This window comes from Anas platyrhynchos, chromosome 1, assembly GCF_047663525.1.
Source record: "Anas platyrhynchos isolate ZD024472 breed Pekin duck chromosome 1, IASCAAS_PekinDuck_T2T, whole genome shotgun sequence".
In the NCBI taxonomy this organism is placed as follows: domain Eukaryota; kingdom Metazoa; phylum Chordata; class Aves; order Anseriformes; family Anatidae; genus Anas; species Anas platyrhynchos.
This window is the reverse complement of record NC_092587.1, coordinates 40,248,588-40,266,089: the sequence shown is the minus strand read 5'-3', so window position 1 is coordinate 40,266,089 and position 17,502 is coordinate 40,248,588. Positions and strand designations below refer to the sequence as shown.

General features: G+C 41.6%; 1 protein-coding gene across 4 annotated transcripts in view; it reads left to right on the top strand.

Moving 5' to 3' along the window:
- OSBPL8 (oxysterol binding protein like 8) overlaps nt 1-17,502 on the top strand; it is an 87,745-nt gene that overhangs the window by 19,147 nt on the left and 51,096 nt on the right. For 2 of the 4 annotated variants that reach the window (XM_027454754.3, XM_027454741.3), the window contains exons 2-3: nt 8,334-8,439; nt 13,050-13,086. In XM_027454754.3, the coding sequence (XP_027310555.1) occupies nt 8,398-8,439; nt 13,050-13,086 (79 nt within the window). In that variant the 5' untranslated portion in view covers nt 8,334-8,397. Of the gene's footprint in view, nt 1-8,333; nt 8,440-13,049; nt 13,087-17,502 lie in introns of those variants that run through there. The other 2 variants (XM_038181018.2, XM_072035114.1) reach the window with 1 other exon arrangement.

Below are 17,502 nucleotides of genomic sequence, written 5' to 3'. Positions count from 1 at the left end.
ACTGGTCTCTTATCTGAACCCCGTGGAGGTCTGTTCATGGTTCTTTTGAGCTGAGAAATAATCTCAATTCTTTCTTTGGTTAAACCAAGCTGCTGCTTAAAAGTTCTGTGCTGAGGGGTCTTTGGTAGCTCTGGATAAGGAAAGATGGATGGTCTCTTTTATTCTCTATATACTAATGTTATTCCTTAACAGTGCTTAATAATGGAAAAAAAGTGCTTTTCCATTGTTAGCTTTTTGGAAGTCTCTAGCCCAGTGTTATTTCTAAATGACTGGAGTTCAATGGCAGCACACTCAGAGTTCAAAACATTGAATTCTCCTTAGGCAGGTGTTAGTGAGGCACCAAGTAACGTTTTGAGGTTTTTCTCCCTGTGTGGGACCGACTGCCCGCCCTCTCACCCCACTTTTATAAAATGTAAAGTTTACTTTTGACAGGGTTGAAAATATAAGAACGGTTAAAATGAGTTTGTCATCCTTTTCAGTTCTGAGAGGCAGCAAAACACAGTGCAGAGGAAAGATGAAAAAAATTAACAGAAGTGGTGCTTGGACAGCTGGTGAGACTTTGTATCTATGAGTGTATTGTAACCCAGATGTTTTAAGAGCGTTTCATCACTGAGGATATTGTTCTTTTGAGGTATTTAAACAGACTTTGAGGTATTTGAGGTATTTAAACAGACTTTAACCATCCCGTTATTGAGGCTTTTTCAGCATGATGGATTAGATCTCATTACCTACCGTGTATGGCTAAAATGTTTTTCATAGGCTTGAAATAGTAGGTTTCTATTTTATCCTCTTTAATGCTTTGACTCTGTCTGACAGTAACGTCTGCCAAGGGGAAAAGAGAAAAATGTTCCTTTTCAGAGAAGCAAGGTTGGATTTTGTTTTGGAAAGTTCCACGCAAAGGAAACTCGGATCTGTCCCGGTGTATCGGAGCTGCAACTGATTCCACTTTGGCATCAGAACTGGAAGGAAATGTTCTGCCCCCTATCCATCTTGTCTCTAGAAACATCTCTGCTGACTTATCTTACTTTTTCATTTCAGAAAAAGCCTTTAACAAAAACATTGCTTTTCCTTTTCCCGTGGCTTGACTCCTTTCGTTTCCTGCACTAGTCTGCAGTCCCTGGCGGTGGCTCCATGTAAACGTAGCCCACGCGCACAAACTGGCATAGCTGGAGCAGGCTGGATGCCCCACGGTGGTCCTGCACCATGGCTGTGCCAGGTCTGCAAGCAGGACAGCAGGTAAAGGGTGGCTTGCCCTAGCCCAGTTTCTGTGCGTTTTGTGTGTCCGTTTCAAATAAGGCACAGCAGTGTGGGTGGTGGGGGTGAGGGAGCCCGTGGAGAGGCGTGCAGGCCTAGAGGACCGGTTGTCTCAGCCTCACCCGTGGTGCTGCAGCCTTGTACAGGTGTCAAAATTGGAGGTAAACCACAGGGAGCTCCAGCTGGCCTCTCCTCTCAGCGCAGGGGGGTATTAATTTGAGTATCTTGGCTTCTGCTGCAAGCCTCTAATGAGATGAACCTGAGTTGACCAGCTAAGGGGGGTGTGTGGCATTAGTAGCACGTTGGCAGTTGCAAAAGAAATTCCTAACACTGTTAGAAGAAAGGTAGGATTCCCTAAATTGAAATGATTGAACTTATTATGTTACTCTGTGAAACCTTTTCTAGTTGTGTTTCCCCTGCCCAAGGTAACGAAGGCCAAATAGCAAACATGCCCTCAAGTCCCAGGGTGGGGTTCTGAAAGGAAAACAGTTTCAAAGGTGTCTGCTTTGAGCACCTCTTTTTATTCTTTATACAAAGGCTGTCCTTGACTGATGTAACCTTGTGTAAGCAGTGCTAGCATTGATAGAAGTGTATCTGCGGTGAGGTCGGTTTGGCATCCACTTGGTTATGTTGCTGGTTGGTACTGCAGCATTTTGAAATGTAAAAATGAAGTGCTAGACATGCCAATGTAAGGTCTGATTAAATCTTCCTCCCCTACATCATCACAACAAAGCAGAACAACTCCTATAAATATTTTGTGGTGCTTCATAGGTGTGCTCTCCTGCCTCTCATTCTTATGCTCAAAAGCTAGACGGAGCTTAGATAAAACTGGTTTGTGGAGGCAACGGGGCGAACACTCCAGATAACTACACATCCCTTATGTGAAGAAATAGCCATTTTTACCATTAAAACCAACATCTAATTTGAATGTTGGGAGTGAATGTTGGGACCTGTGAGACACCTGTTTAAGACAGCAATTTATTAAAGTTTGCAGTTGATTTTCAGAAGCCTGGTATCTTTTTCTTGCTATTCATTGACATCTATTGCTCTCAAAGTACAGCTGAGCTATCAGGACTGTGCTTCTACTTTCCAAGCTGTTTCTAGATTAAATTTTTTCAAGTCTTTCTGAAGTGTTTCACCCTTCCTGTTTTGTTCTGTGTGAAAAGAGCAATACAGAAACAGAGGAAACAGCTTTCTTTGCATGTGAGCTGTTTACTCAGGAAATGAGAAGGCAGGTGATGAAATTTGGGGGGGAAGGAAACATTTCATAAGGGTGTATTTGTTGGCTTACAACATGACATAATCATAATGTACTTGGGGGCTTATATATATATATTTTTTTTTAACCAGAGGTCTTTTACTCAATCTTTTGACCCTGTTGGCCAGGCACCATTTTTACCAGTAACTCCGTCTCGATTTCTGCTTTCTCAGAACTGCTCTCCACAAGCACGCGGTCCCTGGCATGAGGTGACATTGTGTCACTGGCAAGAACCTGGCCTGATCTGTAGCTTGTTAACGCGCCGTGCTGGCTATGTGGATTTATGAGCTGAAAGAGGTGGCGTGTGGTCTTGTGCTGCAGCCGGGGGGCTGTATTTTGTCCTCTGCTACACTGAATTCAGGATCCTCAGATGGAGGGCACTTGCCTCTTCACAGCTCGGTGTTATTGCTTGTCTCCCACTGCATGGAGCACAGTGAAAGTGCCCTCACCCTGTTGTGTGACTGAGTGACACTGAGACTATTTGAGAGTCTTGGTTTGATTACCCTAGTTAGATTTGAGATTTAGATTTTCTTGACTCCCTTAAAAGCTGTCCTATTCCTATTAGCTCTTAATTTTTAAGAAATATGTAGTGTTTTTTTTTTTACGTACCTCTACCTTTCTCAAGGGTACTGTCTTAAACTTCCTTACAGACCTTACTGCACTGAATGTGCCGATAACCACACCTGAGAAGTGCTTGCCTAGGGCCTCCTGCTGGTCCCTGTGGACACCACGTTGAACATGAGCCAACAACGTGCCCTTGGTGCAAAGGCAGCAAATGGTGCCCTGGGCTGCAAGGGAGGAGATCTGCCAGCATCTTGGCAGGGGGCATCCTGCTGCTCTGCTCAGCTGTACCTGCAGCTCTGTGTCTGCTTCTGGGCTCCTCAGGGCAGGAGGGAGATGGAGCTACTGGGGAGGGTCTGGTGAAGGGACATGAAGGTGGTAAGGGACTGGAGCACCTCTCTTAGGAGGAAAGGCTCAGAGGCCTGTTCAGCCTGGGCAATAGGAGGTTCAAGGCATTGTCTCTCATCAGTGTCTACAAATACCTGCCGGGACGGTGCAGAGAGGGCAACCGGGCTATTTTCAGTGGTCCCCAGTGCCAGGACGAGGCAATGGGCACAAACTGGAACACAGGAGGTACCATCTGAAAGTCAGGAAGCACTTCTTTACACGTGGGTGAAGGAGCACTGGCACAGGCTCACTGGGGACCTTCAGAAGCTGCCTGGATGTGGCCCTGGGCAGCCTGCGCTGGGTGGCCCTTCTTGGGCTGGTGTTGGGCCTGGTGGGCTCCTGAGGGCCCTGCCAGCATCAGTGATTTGGTGTTTGCCTGTGGAGCAGCATTTCTCAGGTGCTGTTGTGACTCTGCAAGGATCTAAGCGATTTTTTTTCTGTTCCTGATGCCAATATAAACAACAGCTAGGTTTTGTTTCTGCTACCGTGCCTGTCCCTGGTTGTTGCCTCATTGAACTTAGAAGTCGCGTAATTGCACCTGTGTCATCATAACAACATTTAGAGTGTACTGATAGCTGATACCCATCATGGGCATTTTCACTGCATTCACTTATTCTAGGCCTTAAAGGCAGGCATCCAACAGAGATTAGCAGGTCTGTTTTGAGGCCAGAGCCCTGGAGAATGCTTCCCTCTTGGACAGGCCAGAGCAGCACGCAGTATCCATTTCAGCGTGCCCTCAGTGCAGCCCCGTAGCAGGTCACAGACGAGGCCGTACACTCGCATTAGGATGTTGGATTGTAAGAGAGCTTGCCGTGATGCTACAACAGATCACAAACAGCAGCATGGTGTGAAGGGAGTATCTGATGACTGGGTGATAATACTTAGGGACAAAGCTAAAACCCACCTATAACATACAGTCCGCAAGTGTTCAAGTAACTTGGTCCATTGATGAAACAGAAAACAAAAATATTGGGAATGAAATACAGATGTTAGCAGGACAGGTTTTTATCAGGTGCTAAGTGGGACCTCCCTTCTGCCTTAAATGTATGCCTCTGCGCTGATGGCCCTGGGTTATCGTCACAGTTGGAGAGAAATAGTTTATTTTATGGCAAGATTTGTCTGACTGATACATCTGCGTTAAAATGAGCAACAGCTAAGTGCCTTTCTGTAGCTCTTGTTTATAAAAGAAGCATGATTAGCTGGAGCATTGTCATATATTTCTCTTCAGAGGATTGTAATTTGTGTACCCTTCTGAACATTTAAGGTCTTAAGAGTTGTGGTGACGGAGTAGGAGCATCTGTAAAGTAAAAGCCCCAAACCAAGCACTGAGGCAGACAACCAAATCTCCACGTTAACCAATGCTGGCAAGAACAGAGAAGGCATATCATAAATGCCTCCCAAAAGCTAAAATGGTAGTAATTTAATGTCGGGGTTGTGTTTTCAAACGTCATGTGGAATGTATGGAACAAGGTACATAAGGCAGCAATTTGCTAGGTCCTGCTACCTAACCTTACCCATAAAAGTGGCCTAGAAGAAAGCTGGAGAGGGACTCCGTCAGGGAGGGTAGCCGTGGAACCAGGAATAATGGCTTTGAACAAGTGGGGGGGAGATTTAGGTTAGATGTGATGTGACGAAGAAATTCTTCACTCGGAGCATGAAGCACACATGGGAATTAGAGCTGAAGATGCACCTTGCTTCTGGCCTTTTCTGTAAAGAATAGAATGAAATTACCTAAAAACCAGTGTTAAAAATAAACCCAGGGCACAGAATGGGAGGTGCAGGGCAGTCCCTGTGACCGAGGGGCAGCCTTTTTCTCTGGCAAGCCAAATGGCCTGGGGGAGCCAGCCCCAGAAAAGGGGCCCCCAGCCCCCCCAACCTTCCTCCCTGTCCATGTGAGGGCATCTCCTAGGCTGCTCCCAACACAGCCACCGTTTGGGCAGTCCTGGGCAAGGGCTGGCTTAGCCGTCTGCCCAACACCATGGAGCTCATGGAGCTCATGAAGCTGTATCCACCAGATGTGGAGGAACGGATGGAAGTGGATCCACCTCTGCCCTGACAGACCCGGGAGTACTGCGGCATGTCTCTGTGCTCTGCCATCCGAGAGCACCGACAGCATTGCAGGAGTGCCCGGCGAGCCCCCTACTCAGTGTTCAGGCTCCATCACAAGCATTAGCTTGGAGCCACCAAACACCACGGGCATCCCACAGGCTTGCCTGGCAATAAACAGCTCTTGCTGATTCTCAGGGGTTGTGTGAGTGCTTCTTTTGGGGGGGGAATGGGCTAAAGTTGCGCCGGGGTGTTTTAGGTTGGATATTAGGAAGAACTTCTTTACTGAAGGGGTTGTGAGGCATTGGAATGGGCTGCCCAGGGAAGCGGTTGAGTCACCATCCCTGGAGGTCTTTAAAAGATGTTTAGATGTTGAACTTAGCGATATGGTTTAGTGGAGGACTTGTTAGAATTAGGTCAGAGGTTGGACTCGATGATCTTGAGGTCTCTTCCAACCTAGAAATTCTGTGATTGATTCTGTAGAACAGATCTTATTTAGTGTTGGAAGCACCCTGATAGTGACCTGGCTGCAGCTGAAAAATGAATTCCCTTTCCTTACGTCTGTAATTTTCAAAATAAATTTATTCTCAAAGCTGATACTTACTTGTCCTTTCTGGCAGTATCCTTTTGTTAGTGATCCCTTTCCCTTCCTTGGTGTTTATTTTGGCATCTTTCAGCAGCAATATTGTTCACTTTCAGCCTTCCTTTTGCCAAGTAAAATAAGCCAGGCTCACTGTCTTCTCATAAGTGAAACAATGTGAGGGGATGCAGTCCTTAACCATTTCTGCGCCTGCTTTATTCTTGGGTGTCTGTTCAAACATCAGCAGGCAGTATTTTCTCTCATCCCCTCCTAGTTATCTTGTCTGTATCGTACTGGGCTCTGATGGTTATTAGCTTCCTGGTGACCATGGAAGACAGCGAATGCTGAGCACTGGACATTAAGGTACCTGTCACGATGCTGCCCTTGAGACTGACACGAGGAAGGACGGAGTGGCTGTAGTTATGTGAACAAAGAGGACCAGAATACACCAGCAGTGTTACCAGTAAAAATCAGAAGTTAAAAATACCTGTTAAAAATAAAGATGTGTTGAAAACAGGTTTAGGGTTAATGTCCCTGTGTCAGGAAAGATCTGTTTGTTTGGATAACTGGGCACGACAGCAAGTCCGTGTGACTCAAAGAGCAAACTGCTTTAGATATCAGTGTATACATCTGTTTGCAGTGTCACTCGTTTTTCATCCTGTTTAAAGAGAGCTTGGTGTTTCCGTAAATTGAATGTGTCTGCAGCCATCCTGGTGTTGTTGAGTAGCCTGGTAATAACAGAGCCTGAAATGGGAGTGGAGGTGAAGAGATGAAAAGGAGCCGCCTCCAAGAGACATTAATCGTGCCTCGGTGCTCTGCATCCCCTCTGCTAGCAGGGAAGCTGTGCCTGCTGCTCCTGGAAATAAAGCTGCTGCGAGGAATTGCTCTTCCTGTGGTAACGTTAGCTTCTGCTTCAGTAACGTGAATTAATGGCTCGTAATAATCTCCCTTCAAATTCATCTTGTTTCTAATTTAAATAAAAGCATCTAGGCATACGCTTCCCAGTTATGTGTCATCTCAGGAGTTGCTCCGGTACTTGAGCACGGTCCTCTTTGCTGCTCCTAACTGCGTCACAGGGAACGCTAGCCTTTCCGATTTCTTTAGCACTACATCATGCTATGTCTTTCGGTTTTAAAAATTTAATGATTCCTTTTGTGTTTTGGTGGTACATGTTCTGGTAACCTAGTGTTTCAGCTTGCTGCGGTACGTTAATTCTACCCGTTCATCATAAGGGAATTTTAATTCTGATATACTTCACATAATACAAGAACAAAAACTAGGGTAGGAAGAACTTTTAAAACACTGGGTTCTTCTTGATTGTGAATTTGTTTTCAAGAGTATGTATTTCCTGAGGCAGGCATTGAACCGCACGGTCTTGTTGGTGTATGTTCTCCTATCTTCTCCTTTCCCATCTTCTTTTCCCTTCATCTGCTTCCCTCTTCGAACCCACTGAGTGAATAGTTAGGGCATGCGTCTGCCCAGTGAGTTATGCTTGGTGACAAACCCTTTTCTTGTCTCATCAGTGGCTTTAAATGTGATATGAGTACTGAGGCTTCTTACAGCTCCCATTCTCTATCAGAAAAGCAAATAGGAAGTGTCTAGAGAATGAGGCATTGTTTTCCAGCTGCCAGCGTGGTGACCACATGCTGAATGTCCAGAAGTGCCACAGAGGGTGCTGTTTGGCGTGAATAATGTAATTTCTCCATTGTAGCCCCACAAATCAAAAGGTGACTGTTTCTGATGTTAAATCACGAAGTTCTGCATTCTTCCTCTTCCAGAAGAGCTGTTACGTACCCAAACAGCTCTTGTGTGTGTGCTTGTGCCTACAGGCTGGAAGTGGTATGCTGCTGCTGGGGTCTCGAACCAAGGGAAAAAGGTGGGGGGGTGTGGAGGAGGAGGATTTTTAGTCTTTTTTTTAGCCCCCTCCCCCCCCCCCTTTTTTTTTTGCTTATGTTTTCCAGTGTAGCTCTTCCTCATTTGGTGCAAGTGTGGTTAAATGTAGAGGCTTGCCTCTGTGAGTGTGTGTGGAATAGCTCTTGTTTTGGCCTTTTTATGGGAAGTTATTCTCTCCCTTCATTCCTAAAAGGCTGAGTTTTATGAGCTAGCGTGTGCATTTTGCAAGGAACCATAACGTACCGTAGGAAACTCTTTATTGTCTTGGGAGATTACAAAAGTGAAAATTTCCAATGGATTTCAGCCACTGAAATGACTTATTCATTTATTTATTTTATTTTATTTTTCCTCCAGGATATTGAGTATCAGGATGGAAGACCAGTAATTGAAGGAGAGAGAGGCAACACGCTCTTCCAGTATGGAGACCGTTCTGCTTGACGGGGAACTGGATAGAAATTCAGTGAGTAACTTAAATGTAGCGTCATGTATTCAAATGAAGGCAAAGATGGTTTTATGGGGAAAAGGGTTAAACAGTCTGAATTGTTTCTGTTTGAACTGCTGCTTTTCTGGTAAACGCACTTCGAACATTATGTAGTATCATCTATAATTTGATAGATTCTTATCGTAAGAGGGCTGGATGTCAAGAAGCATTTGGTTCTTGGATTTGATACTTGGAGCCTCTGAGTCCTGAAAGAAAAAGATATTCCTGGCAGTCTCACTACTCAGCAATTTACTAGTTACTGGCTGTGGACAAAGAGAAAATAATGTATTTCTTGGTGGAACGACAGGCAGAAAAGGAAGAGTGGTAATTATATATTCTTAGGATGATTTCATGTGGAAAAGTTGGTAATCTGTGCACATAATAAACTTTATGAAGTAGCGAAACTACCAGCTCTATTTCTAAGAACAAGTTACAAACCAGGAAAAGATTGTGGTATTGGGACACTTAATCATCATCACATTGTCAAAATTATTTATGAACTTATTTTTTCCACAAGCTGTGTTATATGGAAAATGTTTAGGTTTAGGTTAATTCTTGCTTCCTATGCTTTCATACCTGCTAATGACTTACAGCATTGGGGAACACATAGGGTCTACTGCAGAACTAGTAATTAATCACAGACAGGACTTCTGAATAAGTTCTTAGTGAAGATATTTTGTAAAGAATTTAAAGTTGTAGTTCACAGTTCAAACCATGCTTAGTTGCATTTGTTGAGTCGGTCTGTTCCATGCCTTTTTTTCCTCTAGGCTACCTCTGAAATCTGAAATACATACTTTATGACATTTTTTTTTTTTAACTAACAAGTTTAAGTTTTTTACATTAATCACAGATCAGATTTATCCTTAAGATTTTGAGATTGTTCAGTATTCCAGATTTTTAGCTCCAATCTGTTGATACCTATTTTTTCAAGTTCCGTTTGTCCAATTCATGAAATACTTGAACTGCAAACATGCACGAAGAACAGTGATCAACATCTTGCTACACAATTTAAATCCTTTGGAGCATTTATAGGAGGTACCTGGGATCACAGAACTCAATATTGTGGACTTCTCTTTCCAGAATCTAATCTAAGGAGAAAAGTTTTATACAGATTGCTTATCCTAAGTGGTTAAGGTGAAATATACTGTATCTGAACACAAATGTTAGGACAGCTCAACAAACTTTTTATCACAGACTTGACGCTATTAAGGTAGTGCAAAATACTCTAGATACTTTGGTTTAACTTCTTGCTTGAAAGCATCTTTTGATTATTTTTCTATTAAATACTAATATAATTTGAACAAGCCTAATCGGGACAAAATACAAAGCATATCATGGGAATGTTTGTTGGAAACCATTTTTTTCTCTAAATTGTTTTTAAAAGACTTTCTAGTTGACTAATTTTACCAAGAGGTATTTTATAAATGAGGTGCCTTTGGTATAAACTTGCACAGTCAGTCCTTGTTATTTAAATACATCAACAGCCATAAAAGTACCTTTTTTGCTTGAAGCACAGAATATTGGCCTTTTTTTGGTATAAGCTTTGAAGGCTGGCTCAGTCCTGAATTTAAATGTGACATGATTAAACTGAATGATTTATATGTAATAAAGAGTGCTCCCTGGAAAAGTCTATCTTCAGCAGGGTATAGAAACTCTAACATGGCTTTGGAATGTGAATTCAAATTCTGTTAAGAATTTAGTTGTAGGTTTAGATTGGAAACCTAAGAAACATTTTAAACAAATTCATCTTTCATGGTGTGAGGTTGAGACATGCTAGCATGACATGTGTTTTTTGCTTTTGCCCTAATCTTCGACAGGAAAAGGATTTTGTTCTATAGGACAAATTGGCAGATGTAATTTTAGGTTTAGTAGCAGTTCTTAGGAGCTTTATCCCTGAGAAATGGAAATCTAAAAATAATGTTTTTCTAAAGCACAGAGCAGCTTTTGTGTGATAACAGCAGTAGTGCTGCTGTTTAATGGGGTGGATTATGTTGCTGTTTTTATTCTGTAGTCTTACATATTTAAAATGTTACTGGAAGGAGGGCTAGGCTTTATATGTTTTGGCAGAAACATTTTTAATTGAATGTGCCTGAGCAGAAGCTAACTAAATCATTTAATGTTGAGAACCTCCCTTGTCAGAGGACTTACTCTGTAATTGAAATTTGCCATCAGTTAAGTAAATGTGAAAATACGGGTGGGTTGTGTCTCTGGGAATATGTATTTATTTCTCTTAATTCTGTATATTTAAAGAGCTGTGGCAGATGATGAACAGGAAGGCCCTGAATGCATTCTTTTCAGAGCAAACACCAAGGTAGTGAAATGATCTCTTTTTGTTTCCTTAGGGGGGTTGAATTCCTCATCTGCAGCGATATGAATTGCAGATGGGTGAGGTGCAATAGGCTATTGGAAAATAAAGAGGTCGTTTGTGCCTAAATAATTTAATTTCAGTATTTTAATGTTTTGCATCATATTCAAATACCTATTCGGCTGGTTTTAGGTAAATGCACAGGACCAAATCTTTCTAGGGAAGGGGGTGTTGACCAGCAAGGAATGCAGTTTGATGCGTAAACAGAATATTTAGTGGGGGAGATCAGGGACAGAGTTAGGCAGGCTTGTGTTTCAGTCCCCGGCATGGGAGCTGTTTGTACCAGTGCATAGGATTACCCATGCAATGCTAAAATATTTACATACAAGTCCCTGCATCATCTCGGGTGACCAGTTGCCCTGCTCTGTGGTGTCACGTTGTGTCTTGGTCAAGACTTCTTGAGAGGCAAGCAGTGAGACAGAGCCTGCTGCTGCTTCACTGTGTTTCTTCAACGTGTAAGTACGCCCTGCTAGCGAACATGCTGAGTATCAGAAACTTCTCACCTGTGTGTCTCTTAATAATTTATTTTTCCACTTCTCTCCTCCTGCTTTCCAACCTTGGTGTGAAGTAAAGCAGACCAGTGCTGAGCATTGGTGTTCCCAGCCCTTCAGTCCCTTGCTGAAGGGCTGGGAACACCAATGCTTTCCTTGCTCTCGTCAGTCCTTCTCTACAGTCTAAAACAGCATCGGGTAACACAGGCAGGTCAAACAGAAATGTTCTCATAGTCTGCAATATGCTACTACCATACATTAAAAAAAGAAAAAAAAGCATTTCATACACTAATATCTAAGCCTGTCCGGTGAGTCCATGAGTTTCATTAGCAGTGTTTCCCTCTGACCCAGAGTCCCTGGCAAGGGGCAGGAGGTTGTTTACCAAGTGCACTTTATTTCAGCTTCTCTTGTTCAATCGAGTCCCTTTCCACGAAGTACAAAATTATGAAAGAAGTGTTCCCTCATCTTCCCTGTGATTTGTACTGCTGTTCCAGGATTCTTGTTGTGATCTTTTACATTTATGCATTGCAATAACAATGTAATGCCCCAGGCAGCTGTGAGGGATAAAAATCCATGTTTTAAGGTCACGAGTGTAAGACGAGATTCCTGCTTGCTAAGATTTTTTTTTTCAGGTTTCCTCTTGTTTAGTCCTGATCACAGGCAAAATTGGATCCTCTTTAAAGCAGGGCAAGGATTTGTCTCCTTTATGGAAATGGAGCACAAGACTTGTGTTTGAGGTATAGAAGACACAGCGTGTTTGGATTTTATTTTTTTAAGGAGGAAATGTCTGTTCATGCTGATCAGTATGCTTGCTTTCTCCCTTTTTTTTTTTTTTTGTTATTTGTGTGTCTCAAATGTAGTAAACCTTTTGAGACAGGTGGAACTTAACTTGTATCTGTACACTGCTGCGCACAGTGGGATCTTAACCCCACCGTGGCTTTGGGTAGTAGTGATTTATAAAATATTCCAACTCAAACAACAGGAAGAAGTGCAAGCTATAACTATGCAATTATTCTAATATGGTGCCTGTATTTGATGCATTTCAATGGGAAGGAGACATTTATTTTTATACAAATAAATTCTTGGGGAATACTTTGATACAAAATGTTTTCTTACATTTAAAATTGCACTGCTTCTCTTGCATCCTAAACAATTTAAAATGTTACTCTGTTTTTTGTTGAACTGATTCCGTGGCTTCTAAGTTCATGTTTGTGTGCCAAATGCACCAGGCTTTGATACGGCCTTAGCACTTATTTGAACATTAATGATCACTGAAAATATTCTGTATTTCCAAAGCACTTGGCTGAAAGTGGAGCAGTTTTGGAAATGAATCTTGTGTTTTTTCAACTTTCTTTGGAGCTTTAGTCTTCTGAAAATGTTTCAGCTGAAAATTTCTTAGGATATGTTATGTATCAAACCATGGGAACACTGAGAGGTTCCACTCTGAATTAGCAGCTGGGGCAGTTGCTGTTCACTAACCATGTACGACAATGGCTTCTAATGCTGGCTTCTTTATTAGTGTATTTGTCAGTTTTGTTGCTTCGACTTTCCTGAACTGCGAAGTCTCTTGAGGTCTCGCCTTTTGTATTGAGGTGCATGTTGTATTTTAGTCATGAACTAACACTGTTTTCATTGTCCTTCTTCTTTCCCGCTGCTGCTGCTGCTTTTGTGCACTTGCTTCTTCCTGGCCTGGATTTTTTTGTTTGCTGTTCTTCAATTGTATGTGTACGCAGCATCATGGGGATAACAGAGACTCTCATGGACCATCAAGTAAGTGAACTCCCCTTTACTACAGTATTTTGGACATATATTCATAATAGCCAACATATTTCTTTATAAATAGGCCACTGGGCTAAATATTTGGTTTTCTGTATTCAAATTGAGAAGCTGAAATACAGTGAAAATCTTCTGTTGAAAATAAATGTTGAAATGTTGAAAATAAATGTCCTTCAGAAATAATTGAATTTTTGAGCTTGCCTGTGTATAGTACTGTATGGTTCATTTAATTTCAATAAATTTACATCATCAGAAATCAACAGGTGCAGATACTGTAATACTCAAAGATGTTCTCCGGTGTTTTGGTAGGGAAAATTTCAGCTGTATGTACATGCAGTCAAAATTCAATTAGTGCAATTGATTTGTGTGTGCTAGTGTAATCATATTACTGGCAGAATAATTTTGCCTGGGATTTAGAGTTTGCTTATGCGAGGAAGGGAAAGGTGCGGGCAAAATTTTTTCCTTCATGAGAAGCCTGTGCAGCAGTCACGGTCTTCAACAGTCTTTGCGGGCTGTTCAATTACCCTATACCAGTTAGAGGTTTACCCTTTCTGAAGATCAATTTTTGATGAGACAGACTTTTAATGCTAAAACAGTATTTCATTGTTGAAATAATAAGATTTTCTAATGGAAAGAGTTCTTTCCATTAGCATTCAAACATTCTTTTTATTCACATTAATCCATCCTGCTCCTTTCTGTTATAATAGATGTACAAAGCAAACTTAGTTGAGGTTTTTAATGCTGTCTTGCAGATTAATCTCAAGGCTGCTGTTGGCCTCTTCAGTGAATCGATGGTACAGTTAATGGCATTGCTAGGTCCTGTTCCTTCTTGTAGGCTGTAGATAGCAGGTACAAGAAGTCTCACAGACTTTTTATTGCAAGAAAGCTCACAATCTGTTGTAAAAATGGGCAGCCTGCTGTGGGTGTCCCTGCTTGATTTTGGGGCTGGACCAGATGACCTCCAGAAGTCCCTTCAAACCTCAACCGTTTTGTGATTCTGTGGAAAAAACATCAGACAGCTGTGCTATATAAATATGCAATCTGAAAAGCTAGCAATTACTGGAGTGTACCCATGTTCATGCATGGAGTTCCTGAAACCTTTTTTTCCCAGGTCCTAAAGTTCTTTTTCAAGTGGTTTTGATCATCAAAGTAACCATACTAGGTGCTGGAAGATTCCTAAAAGCAGGTTATTTAAAAACTGACTGCTAAAAACTACCACCCAAATAATACTTTTAACTTACCAACTTCTCATTTTGCTGCTTTTTCCTGTAAGTGGGGCTGATCTTGCTAGTTAAAGACAGTCAAAAGTAACGCAGAACTGAATTTTAATAAACCTTTTCCTGTATCTCATGTCCTTGTGCTGTTTTCAAGTGGGTAGGCTCATTAACATGCTCATTATGGAGTGGAAAAATTGGGAGCCTGCCACTTCAGAGATTTTTGTTTCCTATAACTTCATCTGATGAAATAAATTGGCTGTAACGACCTCAATTTGTGTTTCTTCTGATGCATAAATCTTACTGACAAACTATAATTACTAATTTGATGGCTAGTAGTAAGAAATAGAGCAAAGTATGAATTATCAACTCTAATTGTTCTGTTGGTATTCAAATGTACCCTCCGGAGATTCACAAAGGGGCTTTGATGTTTACTACTTGATGTTTCTTCCTTAAAATAGCACTCTGCTCAGCTTCAAGGAGATAGCTGGTATGAGTTTAAACCTACTCAGGTAAAGGATGGGATGAACCAAGATCATCGCTCTCTTGGATGAGCACCCTGAAGCCTGAGCTAAATTCGAAAAGGACATAACCACTTTGAGGCCACCGAGTGGAAGGAGTGGTTGGCAATGCCATTGTAGGTTTTGTTGTACATTTTAAGCGTGTACCTACTAAATTATCTTTCAAGTTGCAAAGATGGCACATGAAACTTAAGAATTAAGTGAAACATTCCCCAGGAACATTAGAAAAATCATATATATTGTGCATGTCACAAAGACCTACTGCTATGACGAAGAAGCTAAGACCTCGCTCACTGGAAAGTGTGAGTGCTTTGAAGATCAGTCAAAAAACGAGTGATGTTTTTGAGGCTTATAACATTTGATTAGTTTGCTGAGATTTCACTACAGGTACCTGTGGACACACAAGTTTAAAGCTGTAAGTCTGATATCTTTGCAAATGAGAAGCAAAACATGTCTGACTAGGAGCATCATTTATTCATTCAAGTTTAACTTTTATTCCACAAATGAGCAAAGCCACTAGTATAAATCACCATTGCTCTCTTTCAGAGAGAGAAACTACTTGGTTTTATTCTGTGAATGTACTGAAATTCCCAGATAAAATCATTCTTCACTTCAAGTGAGTTAAAAATTAGCTACAGGACCATCAAGCCTAGTCAGCAAATGGATAATTTAAGTACGTGCCATAAATTTTTATAGCGTTCATAAAGTCAATCCATCAGAAGCTATAAACAGCAGCCAAAGAGCCTGTCCAAATTGCTGTTATCTATTAATATATAATAATTAAATCTGCTCTCTTAAATAAAAGATCTGCTTCCAAGTGGTAGGTGTTTGATTTAATGACACCTTAAAAACTCAGGTTCATTATTAGCATAACGTCTCCTCCTCACTCCTTCCCAACTACTTTTTCCTTGAAATAGCTTTCTTTGTTTCTGTCTTCTAAGGTTCCAGAGCTCCTGCCAAAAGATGCTTAAGGTGTATCTTTATGTAGATTGCCAACCATCTGAAGGTCTTACTGATTGTACATTTGTAATTATGCTGGCATCTTTAAAAATCATATAATTAATCTGTCTTTTGTAGAAGAAAAAGATGAAAGTCCTCAGTAAAGGTATTTGTTGTCCCATACTCCATGTAACCACTATGTTACTTGGGACATGGTTTAGTGCTGGACTTGTAGTGTTAGATGAATGGTTGGACTTGATGATCTTAAAGGACTTTTCCCACCTAAATGATTCTGTGATTCTGTGTTCTGCCAGTCCTTGTCTTCACCCTCACCACAGAGCAAATGGCTTTGAGAATCGGGATGAGGAATTTGCAGGTAGGGGGACAACTTCCTGGTGGCTGCTACAGCACAGATGTGCAGACATTTATGTTTATAACTGATTTATTGCCATTTGTTTAATACTTTTATAATGCTTTGTATCAAATAAATTTTATAACTCCCGCTCTTCATCCATCAGCTTTACAAGTTGAATTTTGAAAAAGCCCACTTGATTTAAGAAATTCAGCCACAAGATACTATACACTGGGGGATAGATAACCTGTTCTTTATAGGGAAGGAGCATTTCCAACAGTGCTAGTGGTCTTTGCAGGACCCACATTGAGTCTGCAGACTGAGGAAGGAGCATGAGTTTAACAGGGAATTTGAAGCTTGCAACCCTTACAGGTGTTACTGAGTTAACATCACTGAGTTCAGTTCATGAGTTTGGAGAACTTGCGTAGAGAGGTTGCTTCCACTAAGTGACTGGCAAATACTGTCTGAGAAATTATTACATCTTCACAATTTCTGAAGTTTAAAGGTTAAAAAGTTAGTAATACTGCACTCTGCTTGTTCAGAACAGATCCTTCTGCAAAGGTCACTTGAGGAAGCATTGTCCGTGCTGCGGAGCGGCTGCCTGCGGGGCACTGCCTGCTGCTGGCGTGCCCTGAACCCCATCCTGTTGGGCAGGGAAAGGCGGTTCTGACACAGTTAGAGGGCTGGTGGCTTTCCAAAAGCAGCTTTCAGCTAACTTGGTGAAACTTCAGTGCATCCTAAACACTTTTAAAACAAGTCAGTATAGCTCGCTCCTTTACAGGGACCTGTTCTGTGTTAGTCTGTGAAGCAGTCACTTTTTAGCCTTCCCCTTTTATTTTTTTTCATTTTGGACGTTAGCTCCAAAATGTGCGTGTGCAGTCATTCCCCAAAGTTAGAAATTTGCTCCCTACCTCTACCCTCCCTCCCTTTTCTTGTAGTACATAGTAGGAAAATAAAAAATCTAATTTGGTACTACAAGAAAAACAATGCCAGCCGCCTCTGAAGTATTGACTTTCTGTCACTGACAAATTTGAACTCTGAGATAGGGAAATGAGCTTTTTGCCTCGCTTGTCTTACCTCCTTTCTTACTTTTCCTAAGCACCAGTCTGCTTATGGTGTAGTTTGTCCAGAGTGGAGCTTTAGATGGTTTGTCTGATACAGATAAATAGTACAGGTGGGTATCCTGGCATCCTTGCATTCATCACACTACCTTTGTTTATTCTAGATGTTGCTTAAAAAATGTTTCAGTTACTGTAATAATAGGAGTAGTGAAGCTAAGAGGGCCTCTGTACCTGTGGTTTCTATCTAGAAAACTGACCTTGTTTGTTTTGACTCAGTCTTCTGTTGAACTTTTAAAACTATTTTGAGGAAAGCTTGAGAACTC